The 25,369-nt window shown below is 36.5% G+C and overlaps 1 protein-coding gene across 1 annotated transcript in view; it reads right to left on the minus strand.

Annotated features, from left to right (window-relative positions):
* VEGFC (vascular endothelial growth factor C) overlaps positions 1–25,369 on the minus strand; it is a 68,574-nt gene that overhangs the window by 18,498 nt on the left and 24,707 nt on the right. The window contains exon 2 of the mRNA XM_420532.6: positions 57–270. Within this exon, the coding sequence (XP_420532.3) occupies positions 57–270 (214 nt within the window). The remainder of the gene's footprint in view (positions 1–56; positions 271–25,369) is intronic.

Genomic DNA, 25,369 nt, shown 5'->3' on the forward strand with positions numbered 1-25,369 from the left:
AGCCTCTGGGTTTTAATTTATCGCATATTACAACCTATTTTATATCTTGCACTTACTTTTCAGGATCTCTGCATTATAATGTGCTGCAGCAAATTTCAATGAATCATCTGATCTTGTGTCAGAGCTGGAGTGTTCCCTGTTGTGTTGCCAATCTCCTTTCCTCAACTGACATTTGAACATTTTCCAGTATTCTGGGTAAAGTACTGTCATGAGTTCATCCACACTGGACACAGATCGCAACTGCTCTTCCAGGTCTTTGCTTGCATGAGCCTGTCAAAGTAACATGCAAGATTAATTACTCTCTATTACACAAAGTTTGCTGGTAACTAGCCTGAAAAACAACTCATATATTGTAAAATAGAGTTTTGCACAAAGGGGTCCTCATTACAACAACTACTTCAGTCTGTCAATGTCGACACAGCACTCTATCAGCAATACTGAAACCTTATCATACTTGTAGTTTAAAACATCTATGTGAGAAAGGAGCTGTGGAATTAAGCCTATAAAAGTACAGTTTTCAGATTAAAAACAAAAAAAAAAGCATTTTTTTTTCCCTGGAAACAAAAATTTTACTGATAAAATTTTGAACGCTTAAACTCATGCTATTTAATATTTAACAGTAACTTTTGGACAATTTTCCAAAAGTCTCAAAAAATGGAAACACCCAGAAATACAAAAAGGATGAAAGCAAAATCTGGAAAAAAAAAAATAGTTCATCTGATTTTGTATCATTTTAAGGATAACCACGTTGAATAATTTCTCATTATATGTACTAATCTTTGTATTATTATAAGTCAAGTACTTTGGTACCTTTGAGATTCTGAACTGTACACTCCTGCTCTATTAAGAGTTTCAGCTGAAATTCTTCAGGACTAAGGGCAAGGTACAATGACTTGAAACTAAAAGAGGGTAGGTTTAGGTTTAGGCTAGACATCAGGAAGAAACTCTTCACATTGAGAGTGGTGAGGCACTGGAACAGATTGCCTAGAAAAGTTGTGGAAACCCCATCCCTGGAGGTGCTGAATGTCAGCTGGGGCTTTAAGCAACCCGATCTATCTAGGGCAAGATGTCCCTGTCCTTAGCAGACTGGCTGGAACTAGATGGTCCTTAAGGTCTCTTCCAACCCAAACCATTCTATGACTGTACAAACATGCTTGACAACATTATTTGAAGAGGAGTCTCAAATCCAATAAATATCACTTTCTTATTTACTCACTTTTACACAGACTCATTGCACTGATGTTTTCCTAAAAGACTACAGCTCAGATTTACATTCTGATTTTTCATTTACTCCAGATTCCTAGAAGATTCATCCATGCCCTCCATTGAAACAATACTTAGCACTAAGAGACTGCTGTGATTGCCAGGATTCCTTGCCCACCCTCTTGCCCATGAATTGTTGACTTTCCAAAGGGAAGAGTGATAATCAGAAACTGTTAAAGAAACTTTAGTCACCTTCTCAGCCTTTGTGGCCCTTAGATGGCAGTATGAGACATGAAATATAGAGGTACGCTCTATAAAAGTCTAGCTGCTAAATGACCTTATGTATATACTACAAAACTACTGCTTTGTTGGTAGAAGAAACACAGTTTAAATAAAATGTACATGCAAGATCAGAAATATGAAACTAGAGAATTTGAATTTAAAGATTCTTTACCAAACTCCACTATTAAGAAAATAAAAAATTATCTCAACTCAGTGATTCTATCAGTTTTTCAGTGATGAAACACCCAATTAGCTTTCATAAGCTATCAAATAAATGCACCTGAGTAAAGTAACTAGTTCTGAACTAGCCCATCCAAACCAAAACTGCTCCTTGTCTTGCAAACATCAAGAAGAGTAAAAAACGGCTTGGGGTAGCATGCATTTCCTTTCCAGGTACCAAATCCATGAGAAATGCCTCGGTAAGACAGACTCAGAGAACTCATTCTCATAAGTACAGACGCGAGAGAAAATGCAGATTCCAAACTCATTTTACATGTCAAAGCGTTGTGGGTTAGAAAAGAAGTTTTCACTAAAGCCTAGCTAACCACAGTGTCATGACAAACCACTTCATCCTTAGAGATTTTCAGTCAAGCTCAGCCTCAGAAACATACATTCAGGACTTTATTCCTTTCCTTGCCTCTCTGGAAAGAGGCATCTCTGATCTAAGACATGCAGTAAGCAGGATCTTGAGCACTGTTTTCAACAAGTTGGTACCACAGAACATCTTGTGTTCCATCATTCCTGCTCTCCTTGCAGGATGCAACATAGGATCTCAACAAGTGGGTCACAGATGAACCTCCCCCCTGAACAAACAGCTACTGGCTGCCTGCTATCATCTCTCTCTCAAGATGTGAAAAGAGAATGGTGTGAGTAGCCTCATTCCTACGAAGCTGTTTCCTAAGAGCCTTTGAGTGGAAGTACACTGGTGAAACAATGTAGGAAATGACAAGTGATGGGAATATGTGACTTGGGAGGTCAAAACTAGGAGGGTACTTGTATATCCAGTCACAGAGTTCAATGCCAGCCCATTACACAAAGGATGCAGAGAGGTAGACTGTTTGTTCATCTAGCATCTAGTATCTACATCCAGCAGATGGAGGGCTGACAGAATAGGAAACGGACCTGGTACCTAACACCTTCTGATGATTTCCTAAAAACTGTGAAGCCATCTGTAGACAAAATGTTGTCTGTTGCTGTTTTAGTTATCTGATTTACAGGCCTAGATCATCAGAAAAATAAGTACTAAAATTCAAAATGACCTGGTTGAAGCCATTGCATAGAGCAGAACAGAGATCATACATGATTGAAAAAAAATGTGCTTATGAAATCCCCTTCTGGTGAGGGTATATATATATATATACAAATATATATTCCTCAAAAAGAAATATATACACATATATACATACATACACAAGTATACAGTATGCCAGCTCTATGACCTCTTCTTGGCATATTCACTGTAAGACTACAAAAGGCATGCATTTTTGAACTGAGGCAAATTAGTCTGTGTCAAACTGCTTAGAAGAACATAACTGTACGGAGCTTGTAGAATGACTTGATTTTTGTACTACAGTCAAAATTTATTGTTCCCACGAACACCAAAGTAAATCTTAAATTCTGGTTGAATAGAAGAGTGAGTATTACATATAGTAAAAACACTAGATTATTTAGAACTGTTAAAAAGAGTTTATAAGTTTTTAAGAATTGAATGCAACTGCTTTTGTAAACATAACAGTTGTCCAGCAACATTTCCTATTTTGTCCAGATTTTGTGTAGTTTCACAAAATGTGCTGACTCTGTCCCTACTTTCTGTCCCAAATTACTTCCTCTTTCTTAAAATGTGAATTGGCTTGTAGTGTAGGACACACTTAACATTATTTCAAACCTTGAAATGCAACGGAAATCCAGAATTCAACACCTACTTATAATTTATGACAAGATATAGGGAAAAAAAAAAAAAAGATAAAAAATGCACTCCAGAAGAGCTCTTTCTTTTTTTAGTAACCTTATTTGAGACCACAGTTACTGCCACCAAGCTTGTTATTCCCAAACGTAATCTTACATTAACAACAAAAAAAAAAGGATACTAAATAATTCTCTGTTATCTCAAAGTAACACATCTTTCACAAGTGCAATTCTAATACTTTTAGGACCAATCATGCTTTCAAGCCAGATGACAACAACCCACTAATTTTCACATGAATTAGTTCTAGTACACTCCACATCAAATCCTGGAGCAAGTGCTTAAACGTTTTACTGGAAAGACATTCTGTGTTCTATGTGCAACATTGAGAAGGAAGCTGGAAATCAGTGGCTCCTGAGGTTGGAGTTTTCTCTGTTCCATGATTTTAATTTCTTTTGCTCTTTGCAAGTCAGTTGAGAGGCTATTAGCCTCCATTCTTTTCTCTTCTCCTTTCCCCTATCCTTTTTCCATTCCTTTCTGACTAGAACCTCTGATGTCATAAGTGCCTATCACTGTTCTTTAGTTGACCTTTCTACTGTTTTTATTATTTTTTTTTTTTTACATATGATCAATTTTTGTCCTGAGAGGTTGCTTAAAAATATCCAAAGCTAGGATTTAGCCAAACTTTGGCTACACAGTCTCTATATGATGACAGAAAATACTGTGGAAAACAACAATTTAAAAATACAGTTCATGGAGAAGACATTAAAGACAAGTCTTGCTTCATTCCACTTCTTCCACATTATTTACTAAGGATCAGAGGAAAATGGGAAATACATGTATAAATGTAGTAAAGCTTGCTGATAAGACCTTACATTATAAATTACTTTCAGAACATATTATTCTGACAAAGCATGCACTTCACAGTGTGCGTTTTCACTATGAAAAACTGGGCATTCCATGAAAAGTTATAGCTTAGGAAGAGAGAAGAGACAAAGTAGGCTTCAAAACCATTAGCAAAATCACATCTCCAGTAGATTTTCCATGCATTACACTGACTGTCTCTCACATACCCAGTGTCTGCCTCTATTACTAATAACAAAGGTGAGAACACTTAATATCTGGCAGAACGCATGACATGTAATTGATGGTGCAATGTGCTATAATGGTACTTTACACATCTGATTATACAGCTCTGATTATAGTTGTCAGCTCATTTTCAAGGACTTTGTTGACAAACTTTAATAAGAAAATTCTGTCCGTAAACTCCTCCACTCTAATATGTATATATACTGTATTTATTGGCTGACTGAAATGCATTAAAAATAAAGCAGTTAAATTAGAATGTTGAAACAAACCTTGCAAACAAATGGAAATATTGCAAAAGTACGCACATTTTACTTGCATAATACTTCATTGCTATTTGCATATATTTCAGCGTTATTTTTACAAGTTCTTATCAGTAAAAAGAAAAAAAAAAAGAAAATATATTAGAGAAAATATATTAGCCAGACTTCAGAATTGAAATCAGCTTTTTTTTTTTTTTTTTTTTTTTGCTCCCTACAACCATCATATAATGGCTTAGGCTGGTGGGAACCTTAAAAAGTTCATACAGTTCCAATCCCCACTGACATGGGCAGGGTTCCTGCCCACTAGATCTGGCAGCCGGAGCCCATCCCACCTGGCCTTGAATGTCTCCAGGGATAGGGCATCCAAAGCTCCTCTGGGCAGCCTGTTCTACTGCCTCACCACCCATTCTGAGTAAATAATAATAATAATCTTAACATCTAAACTAAACCTACCGTCTTTCAGGGTAGGTTTAAAGCCATTCCCCCCGTCATACCTCTATCGGATCACGTAAAAACAAAAAATAAAATAAAAATTAAAAAATCGGTCTCCCTCCTGCTTGTTAAGCTCCCCAGTACCATCTCTTCTCCAAGCTAAACAATCCCAGTTCCCTCAACCTCTCCTCATAGCAGAGGTGCTCTAGCCCTCTGGTCATCTTTGTAGCCCTCCTCTGTACCCACTCCAACAGCTCTACATCTAGGGGCCCCAGGCAAGGACGCTGCACTCCAGGTGGGGCCTCACAAGGTCAGAGTAGAGAGGCATACAATCACCTACCTCTTCCTGATGGCCACCTCACTTTCGATGCAGCTCAGTTGTCCTTCTGGGCCACAACAGCACACAGCTGTCTCATGTCCAGCTTTTCACCCATCAGGACCCCCCAGGCCCTTCTCCACAGGGCTGCTCTCAAGGAGTTCTCATATCTGGGGTCGCCTCAGTCCAACTGCAACACCATGCACTTGGCCCTGTCAAAGCTCATTAGATTCTCACCTGCCTACAATCTGAGTACGTCCAGGTCCCTCTGGATAGCATCCCCGTCTTTTACTGTGTCAGCTGCCCCACATAGCTTGGTGTCATCAGCAAACTTACTGAGGGTACACGCAATCCCACTGTCTCCATCACTGATAAAAATGGAGAAGAGCACAGGCCCCAAGATAGACCCCAGGGGATATCATTTGTCACCAGTCTCTGCCATTGATAACAACCTTCTGGCTGCAACCATTCAAATTCCTTATCCACCAAACAGTCCAGCTTTCAAATCCATCTCTCTCTAATTTACAGATGAGGATGTGGTGTGGGACCATGACAAAGGTTTTGCACAAGTCCAGGTAGATGACATCAGTTTCTCTCCCTTTGCTGACTGATGCTATCACTCCATCATACAGATTGATCAGGCATGATCTGCCTTAATGAAGCCACGTTGGCTGTCTCACATCAATGCCTTATCTCACATGTGCCTTAAAGTGTTTTCCAATAGGATCTGCTCCATGATTTTCCCAGGCTCCTTGGCCTGTACTTCCCTGAGTCTTCCTTTCTCCCCTTCTTGAATATGGGAGTGATGTTTCCCTTAAACCATGCCAGAAAAGCCCTGATTTTGAATGACTGTCTGTTATTGCAAACTTCAATGTTTCCACCACATAAAGTTACTAAACAGTGCTTTGTTGAAATAAAATGGTAACATTGACTATATGTTTTTTAAAAATTCCATAATAAACAAATAGTAAAACCAGTGAAGTTAATTTGAACTAAATCAGAGCACTATAAGAACAGCAAGGAGATTAGAATCTATATCTATTACAAAAGAGCTGACTAAACGCATTAGAAAAGCGCAACAAATAAGAATGAAAATATTAAAACAGTAATTAGAAAACAGACAAAATTGTCTGAATTACATCATACTTTAAGTGGCCTTTATTCACTCTGTCATTTTAAGTGTCAAGAACAACACAAGGCAAAGAAAACAAAGAAAATAAAAATGTGCAAAGTGGGTGGGGAAGGAAAAATATTTTGTGAAGAGATTTGAAAGATAGAATTATTAAGCTAAAAATTTATTAAGCTTAAAATGTCCCGTAGCTATTAGGACACATTAAGACTACAGAATTTCACTTCTGTCCTATAAATCACACATTTTCTTTGGTCCAGAGCATTTCTGTGCAGATAAACTACTGGAGGATCATGCCAATATAATCTATTGTTTGATATTACTCTTCTGTTCAGGAGTACAATCACTTAAGTTTTTTTGTGTACAATTTCCCATAAATTGGAAATCTGATTTTTATGTGAATCAGCATTTATTTTATTTAGATATTCTTAGAAATTGCCTAAAAGTAGTCTTAGATTGTATATTTATACACAGGCATTTATGTGAGGTCCTTCAGTCAAGATTTTGCTGTTACTGGGATTCTGAAACACACTTCTTGACTTGTGCTTACACTTCAAACACCTGCATTCCTGAACAGATCTGAACATTCCCTACTAAAATGCCAGTACTCTCATGTAACGGGAATTACTTATGTAAATGCCCTTTTTTGATCTAATTTCCTCAGGAAGCGGACAGAAACCACATCTCCCTTTGTAGATCAACTTCTTGCTCTGCTGGATCACTTCTTTTGAAGCTTCTAAGGTGGTTCATTTTCCCAGGTTTTTGGGAGATTAAGACACTGCTGTAGGTGATATGGTATCTGATACAATTAGAGATGGCAATGCCGCAGTGCCATGAGAGAAATACATCAGAGACACAGAATTTTATTTTCAACACACTCATTTCTACATGCACAAGCTTGTAAGGAAAACGTGTTAAACACCACTCCTGACTCTGATAGAAATTAATTTAGGGAAATATGTTGGAAGCACCATAGCCAGACCCTGAATGTCTAGGGTCTTTTTTGATGAGGTTTCACAACTAGATTATAGTAACAGAAAAAGGTTATGTTTACTCGCACTTCTTTCAGCCTGTTCTTTCAAATTTGACTTGTTCCACAGCAGTCTTCAACTTTTGGTCTGCAAAATCCTCTAAGACTGTTTCTAGGAATACGGCAAGTCATAATTACAAAATAAATTACAAAAATCATGCCTGTTATCAGTAGTCTCAAATCGGTATTTAGGAGCTCACGCTAGATGAGCATACAAACTAAAGGTCAAAAGCTGCACTGCAGTCATGGAAATTTGAGGGATAACCATTTGTTCTGCAAGTGTAGCTGCTTCTAGATTCTTTTACTGATTGCAAGATTCATACCAAAGCTTCACAGCTGGCATTATGAATGAATTGAGAATCCATAAGGATTAGGAATATTGCTGTGGAAAGGTTTATATCAGATTAAGTCTTGGAGACTCCAGGTAGAACATTCTGGATGAAAAGAGATTTATGTATTAACTTTCTTGGTGTTCCCTAGGTACAGTGAACAGTGGTGACAAATAGGGAGGGTCACCGAAACTAGGTGTGTGATAGAAGAAAGGGGAGCACGTATGGAAAACATTGTGGTGATTACCATGTTAGTAAGTTGGCTAACAAACATCACCATTTACCAGAAAGTAGATGGCTAGCAGAAAGAGAATGCTTGTGTCCCCTGCAACATAATCACTGCCATCTGTCAGTTTAAGTTAGATAGATTTAAATGTTCCTTTTGAAGAATCAAGATTAAAAAAAAAGTTTTCACTAATACTAGGGAGGAAAGCAAACCATTTAATTCTAAAGAGAAAACTTAATCACTCAGAATTGAACTCTGAATGAAAGCTCTAAGATCTTATTCTCTTGAAAAGATGGTAAAATAGCAGTTAAAAGTGATTTTTTTTTTTTTTTTACTGGTTTGAGTATGCCTTTTTTTTTTAATACCCTACAACCTTTTGTTTTCTTTCCAACAGTCAGACATATCTCATTAAAATCAATACACAAGAATAAACTACCATGACTTTATAACAGTGTTTATTTTCAGTCTTTACTGAACTTTCATTGACATGATTATTACTGTGTTGTTTTTTTTTTTTTTTTAAATCAACTGCCATTAGCTTTGTCAGTAAAAGCAAACAAACACAGAAAAGGTTTTTGATGAAAACTATTAACATTGTAACACTGCAATTATCTGTCATCACTTCAGCACATGTTAACACTGGCAGTGAGAATTAAAAAGCCTTGAAACACCAAGCAGAGATGGACTAGCTTGAAAGGTAAAAGACAATCCCTTTATTTTCACCTGAGCTGGCTAATTCTGGCCATTCACCGCATGAAGATAGCCTAGACCCAAATAAGTTAGTGTGAGGTTAGAGTTCTGGCCATGTAGCAAGTGTTGGGCTTCAAAAAGGCAGTGGCTATAGATTGTTAGGTTATACTTTCTACTCCACAGATCAATTTGGCATACAGAAAAGTTTCACTAGCAGCTGGAATAAGAAATTTCATGTTCTTAAGAATGTTTCTGAGTTATGCTGAACACACATGGGACATTCTCACCATGACGACAGTATTCAGTTTTAAATTCAATTCCCCTGTTTATTCTTGAATTTTTAACAATGTGCCTGTTTATAGGACAGAAGGATTATATGGACACATCACCTCTTATCATCATTGCATAATTTCTCTCACTGTTAAGTAACTTTCCCTTTCACCAAGATTTTAAATCACTGTTTAAAGCTCTGTGCAAACATAATTAATCCATGGTCTAAATATTTAGCCACAGGTCACAGAAATTTCTTGAATTAATTATACTTTTAAAGCAGTTCCTAAAATAAATAATTTCACAGGCCATGAAACAAGATCAACTGGATTTCAAAGAAAAAGCTGAACTTTATTCCTAAACAAATGTCTTAAATCTAACAGGACACGATTTCTGTGTTGTTAAACAAGCCTTGTACTGTTTACAGATCTGTAAAGAAATATTAATTAGAAGACCACCTACCTTGTCACATTGCCTATTTCAACAAATATGCCTGCTCTAAACAGAATACGCAACTCAAAACTCAACATAAATGCTAAAGAATAATGAGCAAGTTACAATACGACAATTCTAGTTGCAAAACCTCTGTTTAAATTATTACAGATGGGCTTTGCACAAATGAATAAGGAAACAAAGATCCTAATAAATCTGTCCATTCTGTTAAATTTTGAGTTTCTAAGCGCATTCTGCTATGATTACATTACTATCTGATCCTTTTATTTAGCATGTACACACGACTTCTTAAATGTCTATTTAGTAACTCAAAGTAACACGCAAGACTGACAAATCACAAAGCTAGCTCTTTGGTAACTAAGTCATAAAATTTTGAGGTTTCATTCATACAAACAATGCCACAAGAAGCTTTTGTTTTTGTTGACAAAAGTCTTACTCAAATATTTTATGTAAAGTATCTTTGCTAAATAAAGGCAAAATAAAGAGGTCATCTGCATTTCATTAGCCTGCAGTAGGCACAGAATAAAAAGAACTTGCTATCCACTGCACACTTGTGCCCATTCTGATAATCTGGTTTGAAATTTGTCCCATCCTAAATTCTGTGTGAAACATTACTTGGATTACCATTTGACATCTGTTACAGAGAAATTATACAGAAACAAAAGCACTTGTTTAGATACTGAGCCTATAATATGCTTGGGTTTTTTTTAATGCTTTGGTAGCGCAGAAAAAAATAGCCAGATAACAGAGAAAGGCACTATCCAATCTTAATCCCAAAATTCCAAAAGAATTAGAACAGTACAAAGAGAAGAAGATTTATTCTCAAGCTTTTAAGTACAACATTACATTGAAAGCAGTTTAAAAACAGAAGACACAAACAAAATCCTTCAGTCCACACAAGGCCATATTGTTCCATTAAGAGCAAATATTTAAACATATGTAAATTCAGCACTTCAACACTTCAATATTTAAAAACTAGGGAATAGTTTGGCATGGAAGACGACCATTTTATTCCTTCTAGCCTGTACCAGATTAATGCTTCACAGACTACAATCAGCCCAAGCACACCTTACTACATAAAGGGGTAAGTAAGATGGCAATGCGTACCTTTGCTGTCTCTGACAGGCTAACTTCATTGCAAACTACGGTATAAAAGACCAGTAGTTCTGTGAAGCTGTCCCATCCTTCTGTACGATGGGGAGGAAAAATAAAGAACAACAGGGGCTTTTGATTGCAAAAAGAAAAGCAAGTCTTGTGCATCACTGAAAGAGAAAGCTTACTGTACCATGTAAAACCTGACAGGTATTAAGAGATTTGTCAGTAAGGCAAGATGGGGAAAGGCAAAAGAATCCTTGAGAAAGGCAAATCCAAGAACCAGTCTGAGACATGGTCACAATTCTCTTTCAAGCAACTGAATCAAGACAAAGATATGTTGCCCATTATTTTTGGCTTAAATTATTCTGAATAGTGTATTGTACTGTAATGTTACTTTTTTTAAAAAAAAAAAAAGGCAGGGAACATCAGCAGTATTAAACAAGACTTTAATTTATACTGACAGGACACAACATAATCCAATGCTGAACACAGAAGACTTTTCAAAGAAGCCTTGATTATAGAAAAAGGTTTTTGCAAAAACTGATCTACAAAGCATGCCATGAAAAATCTGCTGGATTGCAAGAATATATGTTCTCTTTGATAAAAGTTATAATATGGCACCCTAGAATCCCTGACAGTACCATTAGCTGAAACTCACCCTATGATATCTTGCTGAGTTGCCTGCATTCTTACCCAGGCCTAGAGACTAATGAAAAAGATTTATAGGGATTATATATATTAAAAGAAGGTATACAGAGAGTGGGGGCGGGGGGGGGGGGGAAGGAACACTATTTCTAGTTATTTATTTCATGCCTATAGAAAGATAGATACAAGGAAGATGTTTAAAATCCAGTTAAGCACATGCTAAATCTTACCCTTAAGTTAAAATATTTTTCTCACGTTAAGCTTTCAATAATCTCTTAGAATAAAAAAAATATTATGTTGACTAAACCTGCTTTGGATCACTGTATTTTTTAATCACTTGATCATAGAGTCTTGCACTGAAAAACTGGAAATGCATAAATCCAGATATCAAGGAAAATGGGGATACTGCTGAGAAAAAGATGAATAATGAAGGATAACGCACGCTAACACCTCATCTCAGGCTCTGAGTGTCCCAAGGTTTTGTTCAGAAGCAAAGGTACTCATTCTGAGGGTATAAGATGCACTTGGAAGTACAGATGGCCTCTAATTACAGTTTTATATTTCTAATACAAGAGGAATAAATTAAATCAAAGGGCTCTGAACTTTCTCAATAAAATAGGTCTTATCACACTCTGTTTTCTCAAAATACACGTTTCCAGTTTTTTATTTTTTATTTTTTTTTAAGATTTTAGCAGAAGAAAGTGTCAAAGCAGAAGAATTTATGCAGAAGATAAATTTCAAATATTCTAGTATGATCAGCAACCCTTAAGGAAGAGCTATTTTAAGCATATGATACCCCTTCCTAAAGTCAATTTGTAGAGATTATTTACAATGATTTGCATATAAAGACCATGATGGAGTTGTGTGCGTACAAAGCGAACGTAGTAGGATTTGACCTTTTTTCCTAGCAGTTTATTGCATGTACCATGATGCACACACAGGTCTCTGCAGGATCACAATCACGGAAAATGGAATTTTGGATACATACATGTTGACATCAAGAGCCCACTGTAGTTACTGGGGTTACCAATTACAAGATGAAATCATTAAACAATTTCTGTCTGTTCCTGTGCACATTTCTAGCATTTCTTTTACTGAGAACTCCAATTTCCCCAATGCTTTGAGACAGCAGCTCTTTTCAAACAAAGTGGGTTCAGACAGAGGGAGCACACATCCAACTGCAGTAACTGACAGTGAGAACGATGCGATGTTCTAGTATGTTGAGTAAAATTTTGTTTCAAAAGAAAGTGTTTTATTTTCAATTTTACTTTATATTATGATGACAAAAGAAGAAAAAAAACATAGATGAACTTTAAGGAAGTTTTGCTTTGTAATGAAATAGTTTAAGAATAATAATGAGTACAATTATTAATACAGATTTATTAACATGCATAGCAGATACTGCTATATGCTTTTATTAATATACTTGGCGATCACTTCTGACATGCAACGCAATCTCCTTTGCTGTCTTCAGTTTCTGAAATGGTACTTAACTATCACCCTATATTATTAGGGACAAAACTAGAAGAGTATCTATAAAATTCCTGCTTTCCGAGCAGGAAATAAAGGAAGAATGTAGCATTCTGCTTTTCCACAAGACTCAGATTTCACAAGTGTGGGCTTCATTTGTGTCTCTGTAATTATTCAAATTTGTCATTTGGATTAATTAGAAACTTAACTGCAGCACTGTTGTATCTTTTGGAGATTTCATTAAAATTGACTATGTCTTTAAAGAAATGTGCCCAGATGCTGTGGGTACAGCTAATCACAGGCACAAAGGCCCAGTCAAGGTCAGGCTGCAAAGTTTGTCTCTAATTGCCCAGTTACACATTCCTTGTTCACCCAAATCTTCTACTGACTTCAATGGGATTTTTGTTTAGTAAGGATTACAGGATTTGGCCTCCTAGCTTGTTTAAGTATTGCATCTATACATCACTATGTGTAGCATGTTTCAGTTCCTTTGGTCACAATAGCCAGTTTTACTAGCCCTAAATATCATATTGAGTTCTTAGAAGTATTTGCCTCTCCAAAAACCTTGAAACTCAGCTTTGTTTTGTTATATTTGACTTTCTTTTCCTATCCCACAGTCAACATTATTAGATTTTTTTTTTTAACTTGGCAGCAAACGTTTCTTTCTTTGCCACCATATTTTTCATTTCAAACATGCTAATTGCTTTGAAAACCTATTGACAGAACTATTAGTAGTTATCTTGTTAGAACACAAAGAGCATTTTTCCTACACATGTCTTTTTCTTAAAGTCCTGCTTACATTTCAGCTCCTCATTAAAGCAGTCTGCTGATTTTCGGATGAACTGACCAATGCCCATAATAGCTTTTCTTGACTTCTCTAAACATTTTTGCCTGTCACAGCATGTTTGTATGATTAATTCCCAATTCCATCTTTTCTTCTTCAGATGTTTACATCAGGTCGCTTGCAGTCCCTTCCTTAGTTTACCCCACAACATATGCTCATAAAGCATTTTTCATCATTACGCAAACACTACAATCTAGACAAAGTGCATGCTATCATTTTTTTTATCAGGCCAGCTGTACTACTCAAAGGCAAGGGTGTTTCTGTGTTGTCAGCTCAGGCCTGTTGGTCTCTTCCTCATCCAAACCAAATGCATGAGGAAACCCAGACACAGCTGATAGGACAGTTCACTCAAGGGCCTACTTCAAATAGCACAAACACAAAATGCCGTGAGTTGGGCATCCCATCTGCCTTGTCACTCACAGAACCCTCCCTGCCACCTCCCAAGGAACACAATGGAACTTCACAGCATTGCGCTGCGCAAACATCTTTCCAGTAGACCGATACACACCTCAAAATGACTAAAAATATTTCTTAAGTACCCCCTAAAGCAACAACAACAAAATTAATTACACTTCAGAGATGTTACACAAGGCCCAAGGGACTTGTATAAACTGCTAGGCTAAGTGCGTGTGGTCAGCCTGCTCCAAGCAGAATTAAGCATCAGTGTTACTGACAAGAGCTGACCCACACCCAAGTAGTCTGGAGACCACTGTTGCTCTCAAATACAGTCCACAGAGATGTCCTAGAAATACCACACAAGAGAGACACATACGAGTAGATTGCTTTTTAAATTGTGATTAATTTGTAATGCTTCACAAAATCAGGCCTGGCACAAAGACTTCGGAAAAAGTGGGAACAGATAAAGGAAATTAAGAGTCAATGTATACGATTTACAGCATGGTAACTCCCTATGCATGTTGAAGCCAAGCAGCTTCAGAGTGCTATGGCTGTATGATGACTTTACTAATCTATGTCTATTTTCCAATGTATTTCTCAACGTACTTCCCAGATAAATTTCTAGGACATGGTGGATTTTTACACAGTATCCTTCTCCCTCAGGTAGAGTCTTAGTGAAAATGCATCTACCTCAAACACCCTGACCAGCTATATTTGAAAGTTTTCACTGGATCAAGCAGAAAATCATTAATGGTGGCAGACTTTACACATCAAAGATTCTGCTACCGCAAGCATTTCAAGCAAAACACCAAAGATAACACAGCCAATGCTGCCCAGCTAGAAAGCCAAGTACTTACAGTAGAAAAATACTAGTTACCTGTCTCACACTCTCTGAACTACCTCACATCCCCAGTCCTACCTCAGGTCCATACTGTCTATACCAAAATAATGTTCTCAGATATCTTCTCTTCTGTTGTACCTGTACACTTTGATATAAATATAGAGAAAAAAATGAAACAACCAATGTTAGGGAACTACATGGGCTCCACAATGGATTTTCAAGAAGAAATGTAACTTGCCACTGGTCTCCACTTGGACACTGAGCCATTGAATGCAACTCTCTGAGTGTGACCATCCAGTCAGTTCCTTATCCAGAAAGTGGTCCATCCATCAAATCCATTTTTCTCTATTTTCTTGTGGTTAGACATGCAACTATAGTTATTTTTCATCCTCTAGCATATATGCATTTCAGTACAATTTTATTTGAACAAGAATTTTTAAGCAGTAGATGAAAGACAAAGAATTGGATGCATGAGAATGAGTGGCATTAACTAGTGACACACTGAATAAAGTATAGTCTTTTAGTTATAGTTAGCAGTTAGGTGCAAGCAACAGAAAGCCAGAAAAAAAAAAAAAATCACTGCTCAAGATTTCCTACTGTTTGATACCACTGTGCGTATGATCAGAATACAATTTAATTGGGTTGACTTGTGCATTAGGCTGCATTATGTTCCAATACAGAGTGAAAAAGTTGACATTTGCACCTGTATTTTTCGTGTTTGAAAAGCTCATGCTTGTCAACAGATTTTATCAGTTATTTACTTTAAGCACAAAAGAGCACTTAACGCCTACTGTTACCCCAGAAGAAAGTCCAAGCAACAGCATATGCCAACACCTTAATAGTTTAATTCAATATCAAAAAACTGTTATGTTTTTAAAATTGGATTTTTAAAAAATCAATGAATCTTTTAAATAACAAGATTTGTTGAAGTCTATGACAGAAATACATTTCTCCTGATATGCAGTTGTTTATAAAATATTGACATTGAGAATATAATGCAAGCTACTAATTTTATGAAGTCATCTGTATTTGAAGGACAGATGTTAAAAACAAACTGAGAGTGCTAACATCTAGACAATTTTACCCCAGGAAAGACTTACTTTATCTTGAAAGACAGATGAACTCTATCATTATACTACTTTAAGATTATAATTATTTAACAAATAAAAGAACAGCATTGAATTGCATTTCATTTTTAAAGAAATGATACAACCCAGACACGTCTCACATTCTGTCTTCTTGTGCTATTTTTGAGTTTGTGTCACAGGACTCCTATTAAAAAAAAAAAATCCTTTCTATGCCTCTCTGTTCTCCTGAATACTCAATTTTAAATTTCATTTCTTTGGGATTTCATCTTCTTTCCTTCATTATTAAGTCAAGAGCAGTGTTTCACCGCCTGAACTCATACCCTTTAGATATTATCAGGGAAACTAGAACACCTATATCCATACTGAAAGTATTAACGTCAATAGAATACATTTCCTCATCAAGCCCAAATACAAAAACCAGTGACTGGACAACAATAACTCAGTTTTATAGCAATATTCAAAATGCTGATTTTTTAATTATGATTATTTTCTATTATTTTTGACATCTGCACATTCCCCACTGGAATACAGGGAATTTTTATGGTTTCTGAAAATAGGAATGCATTTATTTCTCTTTGTATGTCCTACTCCTTCCACCATTACCAAATATTAGTTTTCATTGAACAATACTGTTAACAAAGCGTGGTGTATTTTTATGCAGTAAATATACAGCATACTTCACTAAACAGTTATTTGAGCCTGGCAAAAATGTCTGGACTGAAGAATGTTTGGAAGTTGTTGTGTTTTTGTTTTTTTTTTCCAAGTTCTTGTTTCATTTGTTTTGCTGTTTGATGGTGACCAGCAATAGTTATTGTCTATTCCTCTTAGAATCATAGAATCATCCAGGGTGGATGTCCAAGTCCTTTTCTGCAGAACTGCTCCCCAGCCAGCCCTGATATTATCACTGCAAGGAGTTCTTCCTTCTCAGGTTAAAGACATCTGTCTTTACTGAATTTAATTGAATTCCTTTCAGTCCATTTCTCCAGTCTGCCTAAGCCTCTCTGAATGTCAGCTCTGCCCTAAAAACTGTCAGTTATGCCACCTTCTCCTCTCCAATCTGGTGCCATTTACAAGCTTTATGAAAATGCACTCTTCTATTATTAAGGTTTTATCAATTTATTTATCAAGGAAAGCTGGGAGAGGCCCCTGACAAAAGATACTTGTAAATGGCCCACAGAGTATGAACCTTCAGCTACCCTGCGGAACCCAGTGTACCAACAAACTTTCTCACCTAGGTTTTCCACACACGGAGATCACAGCATCGTAACTTGAACAGAAGAATACTGCGGGACACAGCATGAAAAGCCTTGCTGAAGTCAAGGTAGATGATATCTACTACCCTCAACCACAGAGCAATTAATTTCATTATAGATGACGATCAGATTAGTCAAGCATGATTTGCCATTAGCAATACCACAATGCCTCCAAAGAATCCCATATACCCCTAAAGAAACCAAACTGCCTCCTCCTGTTTGATTCCTCAGCTCTGTGCCTCTCTGTGCAAGCAATTATTCCCTGACAGTTTATAAGCCAGAAGATTTATGTTTTGCTTCAGTGTTTTTCCTCAGATTTGACCATCTGCTGACAATACTTTTCTGTCTGTCATCCAAATTCTGGAATCTTTTCTCCCAACATTTTTTTTTTTCTCTTTCTAATCTGTTTCTATCGCTTACCGTTCCAGTAATAAAACATTAATTTAAAAAGAGTATAGACAAACTGACACAGTAGCAGCTTGCCTGGTAGTTATCACACTTTCAAATTAGCATTACTACTTTTGGGAGCATTGCAATTTGAGCAGCGAAGCTCAAACCGAAATGATGAAAAAGCTATAGAAGTCTATGCACGTTAGAGTTTTCAATTAGTATTATATATGCAGGCAATAGAAGCAAAGTCTTCTAGACAAAACACCAAACATGGCCTAAGTCTATTCTCACACAGTGATTTTAAAGACTGTCATGGTAAGCTGGAAATAATATATTACTTTGAGTGAACAATTATATAAATACAACTATCCTGCACTGGTACTCCAGCTACCTCTTTTAGAAGTTACCCTAGGTAATTCTACAAATTGCAGAGCTGAGACTGCTCAACTTCATTGTTTTGCATGGGATGACCTCTGGACCAGGACATAAAGTATTCAGAAATGACCAGAGCTGTCCCTTTAAGCTGAAATGTGTGTTGAAAAGCCAGCCTAAAACCACATTACAAGGAGAACGTTCTCAGAAAAGGTGACTGTGTTGCACTGCCACAGAAAAGGAAGTCTTGAACTCTTTGAGAGGCATAAAATGGGTTGCAGCATTTATTCTGCCATGTTTCAAAGCTTAGATATATAAAACACAAAGCAACAGAGCTCAAAAGTATTGACAGTTTCAGGGACTGATGGGGAAAAAATGACTTTCATAAATTTGTGCTGTTGCTCTTCCATCAAAATCAACTGATTAATGGTCATTTAATATTTGTGTAGTGAGTCAGAGGTGAATAAAAAAAATCAAGATGTTATTGACCCCTGTAGTTACAAGCTAGAGAATCTCTGAGAGGAGGAACCGTTACACATCTCATTGTGCTGGAAAAAAAAAAACAGTCCTAATACTGACTACTGAACTTGAAAAATGTTAGTCTTACAGCTCCCATCGATGGGCTACTGCAATAATATTGGGAAAATTGCAGATTGCTTATTGCTACTTATACAGATTATATATAGATTATTATTGCTACTTATAAACAAAATCTAAGTTTCCAATGGTGAAACCAATTTCACCAGACTTAACACTAAGCACATTTTTTTCCAATTCAACCAAGGACATAATCAGCAAGGTTAAAGAAAAGCACTACACGTATCTGTAGGACTGGAATACAGATTAGCTATATTGCTATAATAGCTGTTGGGAAGCAGAAACAAACATCAACGTGTGACTGTTCCATATTTACATACACTTAAGCAAGACCGTCTAATTGAAAAGCATAATTTTCCCCATTACTAGAAGTGCTTGCAGACCAAGAAATCCAGTCAAAATTGAGTTGAAGGCACGATACTGTCTTCACAGCTGTTGTGACTATAGCTACAGTGATTTTAGTGGAGTTTGACTACTTACAGCAGCTGAAGATCTGGCCTTCCAATTTAAATTCTGTCTTGACTTTGAGTAATTTTGTTGAGGTCACTAGAACAGGGTTACTCAGGACATAAATTTGTCCCAAGGGCTTTTGTTGCCTAAGCTATATTTATATTACATTAATGTATAAACAGTAAATGCCTAACAAGTTCCAGTAAAGCAATTCATTTAATTAGTTTGTAACTTGTGCTTATGTCTCTCAAGGGTTACTAAGGGTCAAATTAGAGAAACATATTTCTGAAAAGCACAACTCTGAAATAATAAAGGTTCAGGTACACTTGTAAGCAGTAGCACCTCTGTCTTATGACTTCTAATAGTTTTTTAAATGACTAAATGGATTAAAATGAAAGAATAAAGTACATTAAGAGGAAACTAGTAGTTTTGTGAGTTTTCATAAATAGAAAAATCCTCTAGCTATTTTTTGTTTAAAAATCAGAACATGAGAAAGCCACACAACAGAAAAGTCAGACTTTCTTCATATATGCTAATAGAAAAAAAAAAAGCCACGATTCAGATGCAAACAAAAAGTAAGCACGGTATATCTTTTTCTATCTGTAACCTAGGCACTGCAATGGCCTTCCTGGGGAGGTAGTGGAGTCACCGTCCCTGGCAGTGTTCAAGAGGCATCTGGATGAGGATCTACAAGATATGGTTTAGTGGCTTGTGGTAGCAATGGTAATGGGAGGACAGTTGGACTAGATGATCTTGTAGGTCCTTTCCAACTTTGTGATTCTATGATTCTATTCCAGTCTGAAGTTGAAAATTCAGTAAAATGTGCATCATATAGAGCATATAAAAGCTAGCAGAATACAGGTCTAGAAATGCCACCTGAACTGAGCAGGATGTTTTAAGTGAACCGGTGCCATTTGTCATACAGATGAACAGAGTGGCCCTGTCTTCTTTTGCAAGCAGAACTGTGTTTTTAAAATGAAAAGACAAGAATTCATATAACCTGAAGGTCAAGCAATAGTGCAAGACATGCATTATCTACAAGAATGTTAGCATACAGAATTTTTATTAACTAAACCTGTCTGAGAACTCTAAGTAGCCATTAAAAATAAAATTAAAATAAATTATCAAAGGTCACCATGCACCAGTTGTTCACTTGGATAACTATAAAATCTGATACCAGCTGTTGATAACTCTCATTTATTGAATTTATTAACAAGCTGCAGGAATGTGCTTGTTGCATTACATGACTATGCATACTGAGCAAGTGCTTCAATTCAACTTCACTTGCTTTTACTTTACGTACTCCACAACCTTCCACACAGTGAAAATGTGATTTTTTTTTTTTTTGAACCTATTACATCACACATCGTGTTTATCAACAGAGCTATTAGTAACAGAAAAATTGAAAGAAATAGTATGGAAATGAAATCTCCTTAAGCCTAAGGAGAACAGATCAATCATGATTTTCACACAGCTACTTGCAGCATGTAGATCACTGGATTTATATGTTACTATGTCAAACATCTGGATTTTTTCACGCTAAATGTGTAAATCACTTCTTTAACAGCTGCTGACAAAGCATGAACTTTGAAAGTGGAGATCAAAAGGAGCAAGACAGTAAAATCTGTTTCATTCCAGTTAACACTACAAAGCACGATGCTTCAATACACAGCTAGGATACCAAGTGATGTGGGCAACTACAATCAGATCAACTTTAATGGAGAATGACAAATATATATTTATGAAATATGGGCAAAATGGAAAAATGGCATTGACATAGTTCATGAAGCATAGCAATCCCTTGTGATACATGGGCATTTTTGATGTTGTTTTCTGGTTTCACTATAACATTAAGTTTCTAACTTTTTAGTGTAGATAAAGCCTTAATTTGTAACTGTAAATAAGAAGTCCTTTGAATTCAAAAAGGAATTCAACTGAGTCAAACAGTTCAAACTGAAATAAAAGGAAATATCATTGTTTCTGATTAATAGGGAAAGAACAGCTGGCACTTGTTATGTCTATGTACTACATCAATCACCAACAACATAAACTCTGATAAATCTGCCTTCTGTCCTTATAAATATAAAGCTGCTTTTCCTAGACCAGATTGTTAGCTTATGTAAAGGGGTAACGCTCTCAATCCATCTCTCTTTCTTCTAATCAGTTGAAATGATTTACCAGGCAGAAAATTTACCTGATTTTATTTTATTTTCCAGAATACACAATTTTTTTTTTCCCCCACCACAGTGTTTGCATTCTGAACAGAATATTCTTATGGAAATGGTAAAAATGACCACTGATAAGTCTGACTGATTTTGGTCAACATTGTAATTGCAATAGATGCCACCTGTACATATCTACAGAAGCATGTGCTGTTTATAAACAGACTACTGTAACTGAATAATGACAAGAACGCAAAGAATAAAGGTGGTCATTCTCAGGATGTTACAGTAAGATGGAAATCATAGAATGGGCTGGGTTGAAAAGGACCACAAAGATCATCCAGTTTCAACCCCCCTGCTTTGTGCAGGGTCACCAACCACTACACCAGCCTGCCCAAAGCCACATCCAGCCTGGCCTTGAATGCCTCCAGGGATGGGACATCCACAGTCTCCTTGGGCAACCTGTTCCAGTGAGAAGGACATATATTCTCAAGATGTGATGAAAAAGTACACAGAATTGTACTGGGAAACAAACTGTGCTTTAGTTATCACATCTGCTAAAGAAAGAATGAAACAGAAGAGATTTTCCAAGAAGCTTCTGTTATGTACTTACAACATCTTTTTGACAGAGAGAAAACTTGTTTTGAAATTTGAGTCAAACTAAATGGGAAAACTTAGTCCAAAAAGTGAAAGAGGAAGTCCAGCATTTGATTTAAAAGTCCATTAACCTTCAAAAGAAAGCTGATTATCTACTTAACGGAGATAAGTTTATTGGCAGATAAACCAGAAGACATCAGAAAAGGACATATGTCTCTTTTCTGACAAAAAAAAGTCAATTGCAATCATGCAATTGCAGCTGACATGATTAACACAAAGACCTTCATTTGGAATCGGAAAAGCACTAAGTGTTCTCCAATGTGTTAACCTGGATGCTTTAAAAATCAAATGCTCTTCTCTGGTTTTCCATAAAATACATTCAAATTTGACAGAAACAAAAACAGAGCTCCTTCCATGACAGGGAAGTGGTTCACACTGATTAAAGAAGCGGCAATAGGAATCAGATCACTTTGGATAAAATCTCTGCACGGTAATAAGCAGCATTCCAAGATTTTTATGTGGGGAAGAGCCACACTTCCTCCTGGCAACTAGCAACTCCAACTCATGGCTCCCGGTACTCTTCTCCCAGTACTGTACCATCTCAGCATGCAAATAGAGACCACAGTCACATTCAGATAGCTTTTGCTGCTAGACTTACTGTAGATACTTTGTAAATCCCCATCTCCTTAGAGTAATGAAAGTTTGCAGCCAAAAACTGTGATAGTTGCACACAAAACACTTGTATATGCTGCTGTGTTTTTCTGTTTGTTGTCTTCACAATCCTATCCTATGCATGACTTTGTGAGTTGCCAAGACTATAGGAATCCACTAAAAGAGACTGATAAAGAAACAGGCCCTTTCTCTGATGCGTTGCACTGGTTAAGGAGTACAAGAAACAGAAGCAGATGATATGGAGTTGCACTTCCCCCTACAATTATTCTTGTGAAAAATCAATATCATTTTTTCTGCCAGCTCAGATGCCTAACCCTTGTTATCTTGGGAAGCTTCTGACCTCAGTGTAAGTTACAGGCTTCATTTTGTCCACTCTGAATATTATTTTGACTTTAGTAAGACTTTTTCCTTGATATTCTAAGATGCAGGAAATACAATCTAGAGGAAGTTACCACAAAGACGGAAGCAAAACTGTTGTAAAAGTGTACCCTATATCAATGGTTTACTGTCAAACTGAGCACGACTGTGCTCATGGTGCTGTACTACTTAACATCTTTATAGATTTGAGTGGTGAAAGAGGGAGATACTTACAAAGTAACTCCTTTGTGATAGGCTGTACAAACCTTGGGAGAGAGGATCAGAACTCAGAATGTGGCAGAAGAGAGAAAGAGAGAAAAATAAAGATGATGAGATTTAATCAGGACACATCCACTCTACAGAATTTTTTAAGCTCCATCCTTCAAGAAGGAATACTGAAATGTACAATACAAGTTGAAGAAATTGTAGCAGCTCTCCATAAAAGCAACCTATTAGTCCCAAGCTGAACACAATTTAACATTCACAAGGAACAAACTGAGGGAACGAGAAGAGAAATGTGAGGGGGAATAAAGAGCTAAGCGCTAAGGAAAAGAAAATAAGCTGTTGTGCATGTCTACATTAGCCAGAATAGTAGTGGACCTAGATTTACAGTACTAAACATTTTCATTGGATGTTAGGAAAAAAAGAATTGCATCTAATAATTTCCTTTTCCACAGGTCTGTACAGATAAGTATATAAGCAAGCTTTTTGTCTGATAACAGTCTCCCCTTTACTGCCTCATATGAAGATCCTATCACATCTTTTTTCTTTTTATTAAGCCAGTGTCGTGCTTTATTGCCAGTCTTGTAAACCTTACCAACACAGATTAAATCAGAGTAAGCAATCAAGAAAAAATTCTCTAATCAAAATATAGGAACACATCTTACTAAAATTGCTACAGGTATATATAACAAAAAAAAAAAAAAAAAAAAAGGTGTGTTAATCCACGATTTCCTTCTTTCACAGGCCTCAGCCAGACTCAGTGGAACAAATATTGCCTCAGAGTCAGTGTAGACAGCTTTATATGGGCAGCTACAAGATACCTAATCCTAACAGTGGAGTTTAACTCCATAAAAAAGTTCTTCAGTGTGTGAATACATATGTACAACATATATATTAGAAGTAGAACTGCTTTCAAAATGCACACGGAATAATCCAATAGATTGATTCTTCAATAGATGTGTTAGACAAAAACAACCAACAAAATCTCTTTCTGAAAGTATATGAAGCCATTCTAAACTATCATTTTGCATTACAGTTAAAAAATGACCTAACAAATGTCATTTAAACATCTGTTCCAAAATCAAGACTCTTTGTCTAACAGACTGCCACCTGGTACTTTAAAAGGCTGAGGGTAAGGAGAGGAAATAAAAGGTAAACAGACCTTCTTATGACTAATGAAACAATTTTAAATGCTTGTTTTAGAAGCAGTATCACTCTCATAGGGAATGTAAATACAATTTAAAATGTAAGAGTTCTATTTATTTTTGATGTCCGTAGAATTTATGATGCCTCTCAGACTACAGAATCCTCTCCAATCATGTAATACAACATACAGAGGTACGTATAAAAGTGAATAGGAGAACAAACAGAAACATATTTGGGGTTAAATTAAATAAATCACAAGGGATTCACAGCAGTGAAATGTAATCTTTCACCCAGCAACACATGCTTATATCATTGTCTGGCTACTATTTCCATTCATGAATTCAAACATAAGCCACCCATTTCTGTGCTGGGTCTATTTAAAAATTGGATTTCTGGCTTGCCACAAAATGACCCTCCATTCCAAGCTGCATTACACAGACACCAGTGTGCAACAAACACACACACATAACTGCTTGATTTACTGACTCATTACAAGAATCTAAAGTTCTTTAGAAAAAAAAGAAAAATTTAGTCTTAAAGTGACACATTCACAACACACATAAGCGTGGTGAGGTGGTGTATATAGAGCTGGTGCACGTAACACTGAGTATCTTTCTGAAGTCAAAGTTTTGCATTTAGATAGGAGATTCCTTACTAAGCAGTTTTAGCTGGGGAAAAAAGTTAGGACATCATTTTCTAAAATCACATTGCCCTTTTATTTCATAAAACGCTTTGTGAAAATACAGTAACCTTACACTGAAATAGTGAAAAATAAGGAATGTCGTTAGCTTAATGAAATACTAAGTAAGCTGCCATATAAAGTAACACAATATAATCAAAAGTAATAAAAAGTAGTATCTTACTGTCAAGTAGCGTAGTGCACAGCAGAACAGAGAACAAACCTCTCTTCTCTTAAAAACAAAAAGAAACTCCCAGGGGATGCTAAACAAAGCAGAAGTTTGCAACATGCTTGCAAAGGAAAGCTTCTAATTAAGATACAAGCTTTCAATGAAAAAGATTGCTACACAAATAGGCAGTCTTGGTCCAAACCTCACTGCAGTCAACAGCAAAATTTCTTCCAGCTCTGGTGGAAGATGAAGCAAACACAGAAAGGTTGTCTCAGTCTACACTTCAGAAATGGTACGAACAATGTTAAGTGC

Source organism: Gallus gallus, chromosome 4 (genome assembly GCF_016699485.2).
Source record: "Gallus gallus isolate bGalGal1 chromosome 4, bGalGal1.mat.broiler.GRCg7b, whole genome shotgun sequence".
NCBI classification, from domain to species: Eukaryota; Metazoa; Chordata; class Aves; order Galliformes; family Phasianidae; genus Gallus; species Gallus gallus.